Source organism: Podarcis filfolensis, assembly GCF_964270895.1.
Source record: "Podarcis filfolensis genome assembly, chromosome: 15".
In the NCBI taxonomy this organism is placed as follows: domain Eukaryota; kingdom Metazoa; phylum Chordata; class Lepidosauria; order Squamata; family Lacertidae; genus Podarcis; species Podarcis filfolensis.
Genome location: NC_139618.1, coordinates 33,731,443 through 33,748,299, shown reverse-complemented (window position 1 = coordinate 33,748,299; position 16,857 = coordinate 33,731,443). Strand labels below are relative to the sequence as shown.

The window sequence follows — 16,857 nt, the reverse complement described above, 5'->3', positions numbered from 1 at the left end:
ATTTCCCCATTACTGTTTATTTCGGTTCTGGAAGTGCTCCTGAATATGATTAGGGGGGACCGGTTGGTGGAAGGGATTCAGGTCGGAGCGAAACAATATAAACTTAAAGCTTTTGCAGATGACCTAGTTCTGACATTACAGGAGCCGGAGTCTAGTTTGAAAAGAGTACTACAACTGATTCAAAACTTTGGTCGAGTGGCAGGATTTAAGTTAAATAAGCAAAAAACTAAAGTTTTGGGGAAAAACGTGACAGATATTGAGTTGGAACAGCTTCAGAAAGAGACAGAACTAAATGTGGTTAAAAAAGTTAAATACCTAGGGGTAAACATAACAGCAAAAAATCTGAGTTTATTTAAAGATAATTATGAAAAATGTTGGTCAGAGATTAAGAGAGACTTGGATAGTTGGTCAAGACTAAAACTTTCTTTGTTAGGCCGAATAGCTGCCATCAAGATGAATGTATTGCCAAAAATGTTATTTTTGTTTCAGACACTGCAGATTGTAGACAAGACAGAGTGCTTCCGGAAGTGGCAGAAAGATATTTCTAAATTTGTCTGGCAGGGCAAAAAGCCCAGAATCAAATTTAAAATATTAACAGATGCGAAAGAAAGAGGGGGCTTTGCCCTGCCAGATTTAAAGTTGTATTATGAAGCTGCAGCTTTCTGCTGGTTAAAAGATTGGTTACTTCTTGAAGATACGGATGTCTTGGATTTGGAAGGTTTTAATAATGCGTTTGGATGGCATGCATATTTATGGTATGATAAAGCTAAGATAAATAAGGCCTTCAAGAACCATATTGTCAGAAAATCAGTCTTTAATGTCTGGACAAAATATAAAGACTTACTGGAGAATAAAACTCCGAGGTGGCTGTCACCCCTGGAGGCTAAGGCTCGGAAAAGAGCCAATATGGAGGCCAACTGGCCAAAATATTGGGAGATAATAGAAAAGGATGGTGACAACTGGAAATTGCAGAGTTTAGAAAAGATGAGAGACAAAGTGCGAGACTGGTTACACTATGCTCAGATTAAAGAAGTGTTTAAAAATGACAAAAAGCTAGGATTCCAAGTGGAAAAGTCAAAGTTAGAAACTGAACTGTTAGAACCTAAGACTAAGGTACTTTCAAGAATGTATAACTTGCTGCTGAAATGGAACACACATGACGAAATGGTAAAATCAACAATGATAAAATGGGCGCAGGATATTGGGTATAATATTATGTTTGAAGATTGGGAAAGGTTGTGGACCTCTGGGCTGAACTTCACTGCATGTAATGCGTTGAAGGAAAATGTGATGAAAATGATGTATAGATGGTACATGACCCCTGTTAAACTGGCTAAAATATACCATTCGTCTGATAGCAAATGTTGGAAATGTAAGGAAAATGAAGGAACATTTTTTCACCTCTGGTGGACCTGCCCTAGAGTGAAGGCCTTTTGGGAGAAGATATATAATGAATTAAAAAAGGTGTTTAAATACACCTTCACTAAGAAATCAGAGGCCTTTCTCCTGGGTATTGTCGGCCAGAGTGTGTTAAAAGAGGACAGAACATTCTTGTTGTACGCAACAACAGCAGCAAGAATATTAATTGCCAAGAATTGGAAAACTCAGGAGCTACCCACTGTGGAAGAATGGCAGATGCAACTGATGGACTATATGCAATTAGCCGAGATGACCGGCAGAATTCGAGACCAGGGAGAAGAAAGGATGGAAGAAGACTGGAGGAAATTTAAGATTTATTTACAAAAATATTGTAATTTGGCTGAGTGCTGAATTGGATGCCAGTGCAGACAATTGTCTACCATTAAATTAGATTTAAGGTTGAATTATATGTCAAACCAAATTAAGATTATTAATTAAGATGAATTAAATGATAATTTGTTTGAAACTAATTTAATAATGATGTAAGTGTATGCGGGAGGTGCGGGGGAGTCCCATGTAACAATTGAGAGATGTTAAATGGACAATGATAAGTGCTTATCTAATATATGCTTTATTTGAAAACTTTAATAAATATATTATACTCTGCAGACAATCTCTCAAAACAAAGGAAGACAGAAGCCCAGGCGTTTAACCCATTGTGGTCTCCTCCAAGCCCCATTCCTGTCAATTTCACTGAAGGAAATACCACCGTAGCCTGGAAAAAATAACAAAATAAATAAACTGCCATATGCATCAAAATGAAAAACGGGAAGCCGAGAATGAAAAAAATCACAGCTGCTTTAAAATGATCAATGTTCTCAATGCACAAGAATATTACTCACCCCCTTGTCCCAGATCTAAGGATTCTAGGTCTTCTTTCTGGCTTGCAGGATGGGCAAAGATCTTTCTGCTCATCACGTGCTTTGGATATGAAGACAAGAGATCTGGTGGCGAAGTACCTTCAACTGAAAGTTGCTCATCGTGGGTTGAAGTTGCAAAATTGTGGAATGCTCTCATGCTGCGGTTGCTTTCAAGATTGGATCTCTACAATGCGCTCTATGTGGGGCTTCCCTTATGCTTAATTCAGAAGCTGCATTGAGTGCAGAACGCTTGCAGCACAGTTGCTGACAGGAGTGAGACTCCATCAGCAAATAACACCTGTGCTCAGAGACCTGCTGATTTGTTACCAGGCCAAGTTCAAGGTTTTTATCACTACTATAGGAAGCCCTTAACAGCTTGGGACCAGCTTACTTGCAACATGGCCTTATCCCATCCCTTATCTCATCTGCTTTGACCTGGCACCGCTTACAGTTGCCACATAATACTTGTTCCACTGAAATCAATCTTTCAGTGTGGCGGCATCCATACTTTGGAACTCCCTGATTGTTGACAGAAGGCATGTGCCTTCACTGTACAGTGGTACCTTGGGTTACAGACGCTTCAGGTTATAGACGCTTCAGGTTACAGACTCCGCTAACCCAGAAATAGTAGCTCAGGTTAGAACTTTGCTTCAGGATGAGAACAGAAATTGTGTGGCGGCGGCACGGCGGCTCCATTAGCTAAGTGGTACCTCAGGTTAAGAACAGTTTCAGGTTAAGAACGGACCTGCAGAACGAATTAAGTTCTTAACCTGAGGTACCACTGTACTCTTTTTGGCGCCTGCTAATAACATCTTTGTTTAGGCAAGCCTATCCATAAATGTGGAATGTTGACGTGTATTTTAATCTAGTTCTTAGCTCAACTATTTCTGAATGTTTTAAATAGTTGTTTTTGACTCCTTTTACAGATAATTTCAGAGTTTTCTTCTTGTTGAGGTTGTTGTCGTTGTTGTTTTACAATCAAGCGGTATGTAAAATAATAAATAAGAAAACACACCTGGTGCCAACAATGTCCACTTTTAGGCACCAGGCAAATATGTTCCTGTTCTGCCAGATTTTTGGATATTAACATGGGATGACTTATGGCCTGTTCTGGCATTCAGCTTTTACTGGGGTGGAGTAGAATGTTTTCCTTGCCATTGATGCTGGAAGGGCAAATACTTTTAGCTTGTCTGCATTTTACTGTTTTGTCAATTTTATGGCATTTTTGTCTTTCAAATACTTGTGTAAGTCCCCTTGTATTTGTAAGTTGCTTTGAGACTTAGTTGTAAACAGCAAACCACCACCACCACCACCTTCCTAGGAGTATTTGGTTTACTGCTGTGAAAAACAAGATGCTTGGCTTGATGGATCTTGATCTGACCCCGTAAGGCTCTTATGTGCTTATTATGTGTCCACTTTCACTGCCATGCCACTCTGCTCTGAATGTGGACATGAGTGTAACCAAATATAAGACAACTCTCGGCTCATCCACACTCACCTTTGCATTTATTGGCACAGGTCCGGGCTTTCCAAGGTCCATGCCTGAGAGCCTTTCTTCCTGCCTTGGCGCTTCCTCTGTAAAAGTCTGCTCTTTAGCACTGAATCAGAGTAAAGAGCTATCTGCAGAAAACCTGTTTGCTCCAACTGCTGTTTGCTCCAGTTCAGCAGCAAAGAGCAGCCTTCCCCTGCCATTCTCGAACATGGACCAGGAAAGCATGGACTTGTGCCTAGAATGCACAGGGCAAAAGTTGAGTGCCCTCTAGGTAATGTGAAACCTAACAGAAAACCTGAAGAGAGTGAAGAGACTGCCCAGAGAAAAGTTGGGGGGGAGGGGAAATGATAAAGAATTAAGTGCTTGGTCATATTATGCATGTTAATGCCTTTTTTCCCTTCTTCTTTTTTTTTGCAAATTTCCTTCTTGGTATTTATTACTGTTTATAGTCCACTTAAGATTTCTTTGTGGGGGCTTCTTCTCCTAAAGGTGGCCTAGAAGCTGAGGCGGCAAATTTGCCATCAGATCCTAAAGAGACAGAAAGGCTGGAAGACAGGATTATACTAGCCAGTTAAAGGAATTATCAGCATATTTGCAGCGCAGCTACTGAGCCGTTCACAATGCTATAACTATTCAAAGCTACGTGCTCTATTTGGGTAATAATGGGGCTGGCCAATCACAATGCATGGATTTGCAAAGAGTACCTAAGAGAGATAACTATGCACTAATTATGCAAATCAGGCAGCCATTACCTATTTGCAGGGAACATCATTACTATGTGAAGTATCCCCTTGAATGCCAGTTTCCAGGTGGCAGAGTTTTGCTTGTCCTCAGGTCCTGTTTGCAGGCATTCCCTGATAGTCTGGCTGACCACAGTAAGAACAGGAAGCTGGACTAGATGGGCCAATGGCCTGAGTCAGCAGGATCTGCTCATGTTATGCTCTGGGTGGCACTGTATTTATCACCCATACATTTCCCTTCTTCTGTCAATGAACTCAAAGCAACATGAACAGCGTTCCAAGGCAGCCTCCCAACCAGGGACTGACCAGATGCAGACCTACGAAGCTTGAGCAAGATGCGTGCATTAGGTGGGACTGCATTTACAAAACCAGATGCCAGAGTCTTGCCCTAGTAGCAGTAATCATGCAGAAGAGACACCATTATTTACATTTTTCAGCCATAACATTTTTTTAAAGAAATAATTTTTATTAACCGGCCAATCAAATCAAATCAAATCAAATCAAATCACATCACATCACATAAATTCCGAATTACAAAGCCGAATTTTAAATTTTGTTGAGGGGACCCATATTTCAAGATCCGAAGGGGGATTCTGATCATCTTCTTGCTACTGCGTTAATGTCCAAATCAGTCCAAACAAAGTTCATAATTCTATCCAGTCTTATCTTGCTGTTTCCACATCACCTCTAGTTCATATATTTTCTCTTTTTTCTTTATGATCTCTTCTGATAGTCTCCTTAAGCCGATAAACACCAATAATAATCCTGTGTGAATTTTTCCGTTCTTCCAATCCTCAAATCGAGATGGTTTCCATATATCATCGCCTTCATAGATAACATCACTTTCTCCATCTTTAATTACAGAACTGTTGTTCTTAAGTCCCTCTGAGGAGTTTCACCCACAATATAAAAACAGCTCTATTTCTCTATTTCTCCTCCCAGACTTAAGTCCTCCGACAGAACTTCCCAATATGGCGACGGCACTTTTAACTGCGTCATTCCAAAGCCCTTATACATTCCACGCTCTTCTCAAAACATGCTTTGGTTCGAAAGTTTATCTCCACACAGCCTTAAATCCACAGCTTAAGTCCTTAAAACGACATTTCTGACTTGTGGGGGGGGGTTTGTTTAATCACATAAAAGAAAGGAAGGAAGGTTCCCCCCCTCCCCCATCAGTCCCTTTGCCATACTGAGTCTTGGCGTATCTTCTCATGATTTATACTTGCTCCTTCGACTCTTCTTGTTTTATCAGAGATCTCTTCTGTTAGCAGTCTTTACTCCCCCTTCTTCCTTGAAGTATGTGCATTCGCTTCATCCAAATTGTTTCTTTTGAAGTTCTTGCAGCTAGTGGCGCGGATCAGAGATGGCGTCCAGGAGCGCCAAAATCCCACAGGAGGGCATTGTGCCTAGTGCCCCCATCCCCACAAATTAGGGGGTGGTATAGGGCACAGCAGGCAAGGGCAGTCCCACCCCACAATCCTGGGGGGGTAGGGAGGCTATTTACTCCCATCACAGCCTCCAAATTACCTCGTGTGGGTCGGAGAGATGTTATTGTCAGCCATCTTCTGATGCGCCCCAGTGGCCCCCTTTCAGCCATAACATTTTAACTGGCATCACGTTATCAAAACAATCCGATGTTAACATGGGGATCCGTGTATGCAAAATTATTGTCTCTGTGTCCTTTAAATATTCCTCATATCACACCAACCATATCACCCAAGATATGTAACATTTGCCGTGGAGTGGAGGGACGCTGGGTTTGACCAAGCAGAGCTTGATATTATGAAGCTGTAATATGGAAACTTAAGAGGATGGCTGACAGTTAACGTTAGCTTTGCTAGCCAGGCTTTTCTGAAACCGTGAACTATTAGCATGTAAGACAGTGGCTGTAAATACCATTTTGCCGAGGCTAGGTGATTCTTGCCATTAATTATTATTACAACACCTGTAATAAGTACAGGTTCTTGGGAGAAAAGCAATGACAAACCTAGACAGCATCTTAAAAAGCAGAGACATCACCTTGCCAACAAAGGTCCGTATAGTTAAAGCTATGCTTTTCCCAGTAGTGATGTATGGAAGTGAGAGCTGGACCATAAAGAAGGCTGATCGCCGAAGAATTGATGCTTTTGAATTATGGTGCTGGAGAAGACTCTTGAGAGTCCCATGGACTGCAAGAAGATCAAACCTATCCATTCTTAAGGAAATCAGCCCTGAGTGCTCACTGGAACGACAGATCCTGAAGCTGAGACTCCACCTCATGAGAAGAGAAGACTCCCTGGAAAAGACCCAGATGTTGGGAAAGATTGAGGGCACAAGGAAAAGGGGACGACAGAGGATGAGATGGTTGGACAGTGTTCTCGAAGCTACCAGCATGAGTTTGACCAAACTGCAGGAGGCAGTGGAAGACAGGAGTGCCTGGCGTGCTCTGGTCCATGGGGTCACAAAGTCGGACACGACTAAACGACTAAACAACAACAATAAGTACATATATACGCAGCCAGCCACAGACATAGATCTAGGGTATCTGCAACTGGCCAGGGATACCTCCAGGCGGTCAGTATTTTGTGGAAGGGACGGAAGCACATACTGGAACTTTGCGTTTGCACAATTAAAGTGGATTAAATAGCTCTGTCACCGTGGCAACAAAGAACTGGACTTTTTGTGGTTTGGAAAGTGATGTGTGAGATGCACCGGAGAGTGGGATGCGTGGATGGCTAACGGGAAACCAAATATACACCCTGCAAGCAAATCAGGATGAATGCACACTGCCCCGTAAACAAATCAAAATAGATGCTCAATAAAGGCTGGAGCTCATCTAACCTCCGCATAAGCTTTGTGCAAGCAAATCAGGATGAACGCTCAATACATAGGTCATGTGGAGGAGTCCATGGTTTCACAATCCCTTGGGCTGCGAGGCTTCCTTAATGATTCTTCCCTTGTAATATAAGGCTATTCTCCAAAGGAACTATTGGTAGAGCTAAATAAATGCCAGAGGCGTTCTCCCTTTAGGCACAGTGTCCTCTCTGCAGATTGGCTATTTCCTTCTCAAAAATGTCAATTCCCAAGCGTAACCATTCTCCCAACGTAACTGACCCTATCCTCCCAAGAAGGCAGCCCTTATGATTGACTGCTGGTTCTTAGAAGCAGACTCTGTTATGTAAAATTAAGACACATGTACGTTTTCTCAAATGGCCTAACTTATTCCAGCAGCCCAACCTGAGTTTCCTCGGTGTTAGCCAAGCAGCATGGTCACAGGTTTCTCCTTTTCCAAAATGGATTAGCTCTATTAAATGTACATACTGCCTCAAACAAAACGTCTTCTCCCTAACAGAGAGCACGTGTTGCGGTGGGGGCCTACAGGCCACCCCACTGTTGCTGGGTGGATGTTTGGAGAGACCCAGGCAGGGATTGGTTAAATTGGGTCTCTGGGGAGATTTTCTTGTTGCCAATTTGGAGGAGGGGACAGAGGTTTTAAATGCTGGACGCCCAGCTCTGGACGTCCTCTTGGCTGCTTGGACCGGATCACCCACCCATCCTCCCTGAATTGGGGGGGGGGTTGTTTGCTTGACCTTGCTATGCCTGTCATGGGGTTGTCTGCTTTTGAGGCAGGGGCCTGGTAGGAATTTTGTCCATTTGGCTGATTGGCTGGTGTCATTTGGTTTTTGCCTACTGCGTAGCAAATCGTCACAACTTGTAAGGTTGGCGGTTAGGCATTGGTTAAAATTGGTTGGTGGAGGGGTAAGTGCCTACCCCTCCAATTGTGGTGCTAAGAGGGAATTCTGTTAAAGGAATCCAGGGGCTTGCCCCCCTTTTCGTCCTAGTCCCTGGCATCGGACTTGGGCCATGCAAGCCCCCAGGAGCATGCGGGTGAGAAGTGAGGGACTGATGCCCAGCTTCATTTCTCCCCAATATTGTTTCCCTGACTGGCTTCTGCTGGAATCCGGAAGTCAGTTCTGTCCCTGGGGCAAGGACAGATAGTCGTAACCAATGCCTAAGCAACCACTCACATGTGTGTATTTAAATAAAGTTGTGGCCAAAATCATGCCAAAAACCTTAAACAAAATTGATGTGTGATGTGTGAGTTATTGGGGGGTGGCTTGGGGACCTCGACACGCAAAAGGATTCCTGTAGCAATTTAAAGGGACAATGCACAACATTGTATATTGTGTTCAATGTTGTGGGGCCAAAGCTGTGGATCTTCTGCCCAACCAAGGTTAGGCAGAAGTTCCTTGCTGGACTTCAGGAACATGACAAAGGCTTTCTTATTCCAGCAGGCATTTTAATGTAGTGTTCAGGTTTTATGCTCAGTTTTATGATGATTTTTTATAGTTTTATTCTCTGTGTGGTTTATTTTTATGTACACCACTTAGAAATGCTAATGGTTAATCGCCATATAAATGCCTTAAATAAATAAACGCCTATTAAAATGAAGCAAATGTACTAAAAGTGTTCGTCCACAAAAATCACGCAGTGACATAACTAAAGCAAACTCATCCCACTCCTCTCTTTCTTTTAAACAGTTGCTCCTGCTGCTTTCCCATGGTGGCTGGCGGCCTTCCTCCCTTAGGGGCCATCTTGCCCTGCAATGCATCTGAAGGAGTACAGTAGCATCCTTCCTCAGATGAAATGTGGGGTGAGATGACCCGTGACAGAGGACTGCTGCCTCCATGGGAACTGCTGACAAAAACTGGTTAAGGCAGGAATGGCAGAGGAGTAATGTTTAAAAGTAAGTGTCTGCGCTGCCGTCTCTAACTGCTGAAAATTAAAAATACAAGCTCTCTGCCTCTTATAGTGCCCTCAAAAGTCAACCGAAGAAGTGGCCGAACCTGCCAGTTTTCTGTTTCTCTCAGTTTCTCATTTGTCCATTCTTAAGTTCTGTTCTCCACATTTCGAAACCAGTTTGCAAATTTGTGGGGTTTTTTTAGTCCTCGTGAAAATTCACAAGCATGCCAGTGCAAATTTCTCCTTGCACAAACTTGCTTATATGCAATTTTGCCTAAACTACACATTTTTGCAAAGCAATTTCCCACAATATAATGTGTTTTTCTATGTTATTTTCACCAGTGTATGCACACTTTACTCTAGTGTGCATTTTGAATCAAAAGCCTCCACCATATCTAGTTTTCCACTACCATTTTTTCTACCCTCTCTTTTTGCCCCACCCCCACTCTACCTACCCACCTATTGATCATCTATCTACCTATCTTCCCTTGAGAATGTTCAACACTCCATGACTAACTGGTCCGGGCAAAACCATTACCAGGTTGTCGAGCTCAGGGTCATCGCTGAAGAATGGTTTGTGCTCTTGTTCTTGCTGGTGTACGAAATTCTCAATGTCGACATCAAAGCTGGCAGAAGTGATGCACTCTGAGCCTTGCGTTGCCTGCTCACATTTCTCAAACAGCAGGGTCAGGAGGGGGAAGAGAGGATGTCTAAAGAGAAAAGGGAAACACAATGTCATTTTCACAGATAAACACAATTCACTTATGCTGTGGATAAGGTCCACCATTTCCTTTATTTCCACTGTCATTGATCATGTAACCAAGACATTATCACCTGTGCACAAGTGAGTGGCATTAGCAGTTTCGGAGCAATCCCAAGCTTTGCAGAAGGACAAAATAATAATAATTAGAATGAACTCCTAAGGGGGAGGGACCCTCAAAAAACTGACCAATGAGAATTGAACATACTGGCCACACATTGTTGACTGACTGCTGAAAACTGGGGTCTGGAGAGGAGAAGGGAAAGGAACATCCTTAAAACATGTATCTGGTAGGGGGAGTGTAAAGGCAGCTGCTAGCGTGGAAAACTACATACAGGGAAACTGATGATGAAGAAGTCCTACTCACACATCTGGGAAATGACACTAGCTCTTTTCATACGTTTGGGGAATGGTGTGTGTGTGTGCATGTGTGTGTGTGTGTGGCATGGGATTGGGTCATCAGTCACTGCTCCTGAGCTACACACATCTAGCCTCTCCAGTCTCCATGTATACAAGTTTTTTTTAAAAGACATTTATTTAAAAATGTTTGCATACTACCCATTCAAAGAGCCCACACAAATTAAAAACAAGCAACTAAATGAAGCCATCCAGAGAGTAATACAAAAGAAGACAAATTAAAGCCAAACAATGAAAGAACAGCACAAGCTAAGAACAGCAGCAATACAATAGGATGCTGTGCACAAGGCTCTGTATCCTCGTTCAGGAACAATGCAAAAGGCAGCATCTCTTTACAGCTGCCCAGATGCAGAGCTTCATTTGTACTTGCACAGAAAACACAGTGATATCTCAGTTCTCGAATGTCTCCGTTGACAAACGTTTTGGAACCCGAATGCTGAAAAGGTAAAGGTAAAGGGACCCCTGATAATTAGGTCCAGTCGTGACCGACTCTGGGGTTGCGGCGCTCATTTTGCTTTATTGGCCGAGGGAGCCGGTGTACAGCTTCCAGGTCATGTGGCCAGCATGACTAAGCCACTTCTGGCAAAGCAGAGCAGCGCACAGAAACACCATTTACCTTCCCGCCGGAGCGGTACCTTTTTATCTACTTGCACTTTTTGGGGTGCTTTCGAACTGCTAGGTTGGCAGGAGCAGGGACCGAGCAACAGGAGCTCACCCCGTTGTGGGGATTCGAACCGCCGACCTTCTGATCAGCAAGTCCTAGGCTCTGTGGTTTAACCCACAGCGCCACCCGCATCCCCTGAATGCTGAAAACCCGGAAGTAAATGTTTCCGTTTTCGAAAGTGCCTCGGAAGTCGGACGGCTTCCGCTGTGTGTTTTTCAATCTTCTCAATTGTGTTTGCAGACAGCCCTTTGAGCCTCTGTTTTCGAACGTTTCAGAACTCAAACGGTCTTCCGGAACAGATTACATTCAAGAACCGAGGTACCACTGTAGTAAATTTAGCTGAAAGGCAACAAAAGACAATGCACCCCAATTATTATTATTGTACAATCATAAGTTTATTGTATAATAAACAATGGCTGTGAGGGAATGTGGATGTGACTGTAATGAAGGGATCCTGTACTTCTGAATTTCCCACTACACTACTGGAGGGTACCCATGTTGACTCTATGGAAAACAACTTAACAACCATATGAAGGTTGGGAGTCTGGGACAGGAGGCACAATTCTGCTCCATGTGTTGACTACTCCTGAAACTAAGGTCACCTGCTTAGAGTTTAAAGGGGAAAACAAGTAAGGAGCGTTAAACAGAGAACAGTGAACTTACTTGGGCTACCCATCTGCTAACTGACATTACACTGAGGGAAACTAAGAAGGGCAAGAGGTGCATTGCAAGTAAATTAAGTACTCCACACCTCTGTACACTAATTTGGCAACAAGGCTGCTGAGATTGGCAGCGCAGGCCTAACATAATATCAGATATCCCATTTCCCTCCTGCTTTCACATATGCGAGGAGCTGGAAAAACCATATGCCCATTTCACTAAGGGCTGAAAAGTCACTCTTTATTTAATCAAAGCAAGTGTGTTTTAATTTCTTCGAAACCTGTTGTCTTGAATGCTTTAGTGCTAAAGTTATCCCAGGAGTCCGGTGGGTTGAAAGATCTATTATACACATCAACAAATCGGAGGAACCAATGGATTAGCCAAGCCTTCCAGGACCAAGGCAAAGAGAAAAGCAGGTGAAGGGGTTAAACTCTGGTATAAGTCTTCATTTGCAGCTACTAATACTGCAGCATATTACAGTCTAATCTAGACTGATCCCAGTTTAATGCAAGATTCTTCAAGCCATGAGCTGAATATGGAGGGGGGGGGGAATCCTCCCTGGTCGTAATTTAGGCAGCCCTGCCGAGGCTTAGCTAAGGGATATGAAAGGCAAATTCCAGACGGTGTTATGAATTATTTCGCCTTATGAACCTTCCCACTCTCAACAGATGCCTGCTGTCATTTAAACAGCCTCTAGATCAATTAGAAATGAAAGGCACAAATCGACCCTGCGCAAGGGCACTAAATTACTAGGAACTAATAATCCAAGCAGTAATGCCAGGTGGTAGGAGTTCAGCAACGCACCCCAACCCCCCCTCCACATGCACACACCTTTGCACACAGCACAAATTCCTTCTCAATGTTATGGAGAGAATTAAAGTGCAGGCAGTGGGAGGAGAGAGAGAGAGAAAGAGAGAGGGAGAGGGAGAGGGAGAGAGAAGCAGCAGTTTGCAACCCCTTGGCAAAATCTTTGAGGGATGCAACCTCTTTGTACATGGCTGTGGCTCAAAAAGAACAAAGTCCTAGAAAGTGGAAGATGGGGAAAACACCAGCTAGGACACTTACAATCTCCTTCCCAGAGTCTCATAACAACATGTAATTTTTAGGGTGTTTTTTTTTGTTTGTTCCTTAAAACAGGAGCAAGTTGACATTCTATATCTGTATTGTCCCTGTTATACCCAATTGCAAATTCAAATGTATCCCTATCATGTTTTATGACTTTCCTGATATTGTATGTGAGCTGGAACTGGTCTGTGACCGAAATAATAAATTTATTTATTAAGTTGATATTCAAGAGAAATGATAGCTGCAAGGGGCTGGGGTGTCCAGGGCTTTTTGAGCTGTGTTTCATACATCCTGTCTAATTTGCCTCCCTTTAAAAAACAAAAACAAAAACTTGGGGTGGTATCCGCTAACGTGTTCCGTCAGCACAAATATTTCCACTTGTGCTTTCTGTCGTTAAAAACCCAAACATAACACAACAAATCCCTGGCCTCGAAATTCTTATCATTTTAAACATATGCCCTATTGCATGTGACTCCTGTTGGGGTTGTGGGGTAAAACAAAGCAGATCCTACAAGTCTGGCCACTGAAATTTATTCTAAAACGTTTTTTCTACTGTCAATCATCAAAGTTTGATTCTACAAAACACCCCCTTCACTCTACAGTGGACGCTCGGGTTGCAAATGTGATCCATGCGGGAGGCATGTTCGCAACCTGCAGTGGCATGTCTGCACACGTGCGGGTTGCGATTCGGCGCTTCTACGCATGCGCGAAGCGCGATTTAGCACTTCTGCGCATGCGCGACTGCTGAAACCCGGAAGTAACCCGTTCCAGTACTTCCGGGTTTCAGTGCGTCCGTAACCCGCAAAAATGCAACCTGAAGCGTCTGTAACCCAAGGTATGACTGTAGTTTGATTCTACAAAACACCCCTCCACTCTTATTTTTGCAATGAGTCCTCACCGCAAAAATATTCTGAGTCCAGCAACTGCGGTGTGTGTGTGTTCCTTGTCTGGGGGGTGCTTGCCCCTGCTGTCTCCCTCTAGCACTGCAAATGCATGTAACAAATAAATACATGTTCCTTGTAGGTGACATTGGGTTGTATCCAATGCTGGTCCTACTCAAGAGTATACGCACAGAGGTTTAGGCTCCATCTGCACTATACATTTAAAGCAGTATCATACTACTTTAAACAGTCATGGCTTCCCCCAAAGCATCCTGGGGACCATAGTTTGTTAAGGGTGCTGACAGGAGACTTCTTTTCCCTTCACAAACCTACAATTCCCAAAATCTCTCTTCTCTGGGAACTCTGGGAATTGCAACACTGTAAGGGGAAGAAGAGGTTTCCTCACAACTCTCATGCCTGGATAACAAAATCATCATCATCTAACAGCTCCCCACATTGGATGCAGCCCATTATAAGTTTTGTTCCTAAGGAATAAATTTTGCTGCCCAGGGTGGAGAAGCAAGGCAAAGATGCACTGGCCAGTCAAGTTATTTTAGCATCTGAAGAAGAAAATCCTACACATTCCGTCTCCCTATCCTGGCAATAGCAATAAACTGAAGAGCCAATAATTTGCTGCCCTTTCATAGACAACCCAAATCAGATGCCTAATGACTGGGTTGGTCCTGCTATTATAGTCAACATTTTAAAGTCTCAGCAAAGCATCATGGCAGTACTGGGAAGACATAGCCAATTTTCATTAGTGGTATCAAGCAAAGTCTTATTAGATGGTAAAGCAAGTGACCAAAAGTGCAGGCCCTCAGCCTATCCCATGATATAAATGTGGTATATTATCTCGCAACTGTCATAGATGCTCTAGGTCCCTTCCAACTCTACAGTTCTAGGATTCTGAGTGTTACAGAAAGTTTTATTTTACCGACTATTGATACTATTTCTGTGCATGAAAGAGGCAAGGACACAGTCTCAGCTGGTGTGTTTTCTAGCCATTATCGATGGGAGTGCCCATTCATCATGAGAAACAGTCATTCCTAAAGAAAGTGAAGAAAATAACATAATATAGTGGTGGTTTTATTGATTCAACCCCCCTGGAGGTCACCTCATTCACTGAAATGGCCTCAAATAGAATGTTTCTGTGAAGGCTTTGAAGCTGCTTGTGGCAGACAGAAAAAGTGGGTAGCTGACAACATGGATGTAGAACAAGAGGATAACTCTGGGTTCCACTCTCACCCTAATTAATTGGTATTATTATTGCTGTTATTATTACTACTAAAATGATTAAAATTTGTTTACCGCCTTATACCTGTAGATCCCTTTTACCTTCTTACCTGTACATCTCGGGGCAGTTTGCAAAGCGTGTTCTCCCTAAAATGAGAGCACGGGTTGTGGTGGGGGTCGCTGGGCCAGCCCTCTGTTGCCAGGCAGGTTAATGGTTATTGCCTGGCACAACAATTGGCTGACCGGGTTACTGGGGCAAATTGCATGTAGCAAATTGGGAGGGTGGGACCATAGGCTTTAAATATTGGGGCACACTGCTTTTGCTTTCTCTTTCGCAGAGTGCATCGGATCGCCCGCCCGCCCGCCCTGTGTTCCGGTTGACCTTGCTATGCCTGTCATGGAGTCATCTACCGTTGGGGCAGGGGCCTAGTAGGAATTTTGTCCATTTGGCTGATTGGCTGGTGCCATTTGGTTTTTGCCTACTACTTAGCAATTCATCACAACTTGTAAGGTTGTGGTTAGGCATTGGTTATAAAAATTGGTGGAGGAGGGGTCAGGATAGGCTGGGCCTGCCTCTCCAATGATGGTGTGGAAGGGAATTCCATTAAAAGAATCCTGGGGCTTGCCACAATTTCATCCAATCCCTGAAATGGGACCAGGGCTGGCAAGCCTTGGGGAGCTGGTTGGGTGAGCGGTGAGGGACTGTTGCTCAGCTCAACTGATCCCCAACATTGGTTTCCCTTCACTGGCTTCTGATGGAGTTCGGAAAGTCAGTTCTGTCCCAGGCGGGGGGACAGATAGTCATAACCAATGTCTAAGCAACCACTCACAGATTTTGTATTTTAATAAAGTGGCCAAAATAGTGCCAAAAACCTTAAACTAAAATTACGTGTGATTTGTGAATTATTTGAGGGGTGGCTTGGGGACCTCCACACGCAACCATAAGATTACAATATAAAAGCCACAAAAGACATAACACAAATATGTACAAAAACAAACCATCGCTGACAGCTCCAGCACCAAAAGCTTTGAATTCAGGCAAAAGAAAAGTACATCTGCTTGGGAGTGAGGGGTCAATTAAGAGTAAGCAAGCCCTACTAATACTCCACTGCCAGCAGCTGCGCTTAAGGAGTAATTTAGGCTTCTAGGATCTGATTCAAGTTGCGCTGCCTTCCTCTGTTGTATGTTTCTTGAACTCTTTCTGATGGTTCATTCTTTGGTGGAGGGGATTATGGATGGGCTGTGCCTTCCCCTCATTTTTTGTTTCTGATGCTAGGGAATTCCTTTAAAGGAATCCAGAGGCTCGATTTGCTCTGTCCGATCCCCTCTCAGGGGTAGTGCCAGGCCAGAATTCCTGGGAGCATCTGGGGTGAACTAAGAGGCGGAAATCGGCTTCTGTGCTCCCCCCAGTATGTTTTCCCTTAGTGACCTCTGGAGGTTCCAGTTGTCAGTCCTGTTCCTGCCAGTGCAGGTTCAGGTAGTCCAAACCAATGCCTAAGCAACCACTCACATGCTGTAATCAATAAAGTTGTGGCCAAATTAACGTCAACAAATCTTAGACAAATATTCTGTGTCCTATGTGATTTATTTTGGAGGGGGTTTGGGGGTCTTCACACGCAAAAAGGCTTGTACATGCTCACAGAATTTTTTCAAAATCAGGGCTGCAAAACTGTGGCTTTTCCTTTTTGCTGTAACAGATAAGGAATGTAGAAATGTTTTCAAAAATACGAAAGGAAGGATGCTGTCGGCTGTCATGATTAGCCTAGGCCTCTGTGGCACTGCTTTGGCTTCCATCGTTTGCCACTCTCTAGATGCTGGTTGGCAGACTCATGGACTGGACTTTGCTCCCCGGTTCCAGGTCTAGTTGCCCCAGTAATCCTTGGAGTCAGGGAAAAATGAGAACTGGTAGCTGGACCATAAAGAAGGCTGATTGCCGAAGAATTG

At 43.5% G+C, this 16,857-nt stretch overlaps 1 protein-coding gene across 8 annotated transcripts in view; it reads right to left on the bottom strand.

Annotated features, from left to right (window-relative positions):
• PKNOX2 (PBX/knotted 1 homeobox 2) overlaps positions 1 to 16,857 on the bottom strand; it is a 432,656-nt gene that overhangs the window by 86,939 nt on the left and 328,860 nt on the right. For all 8 annotated transcript variants that reach the window (XM_083588791.1, XM_083588795.1, XM_083588792.1 and 5 more), the window contains one exon: positions 9,772 to 9,943. In XM_083588791.1, coding sequence (XP_083444917.1) covers positions 9,772 to 9,943 — 172 coding nt within the window. The remainder of the gene's footprint in view (positions 1 to 9,771; positions 9,944 to 16,857) is intronic.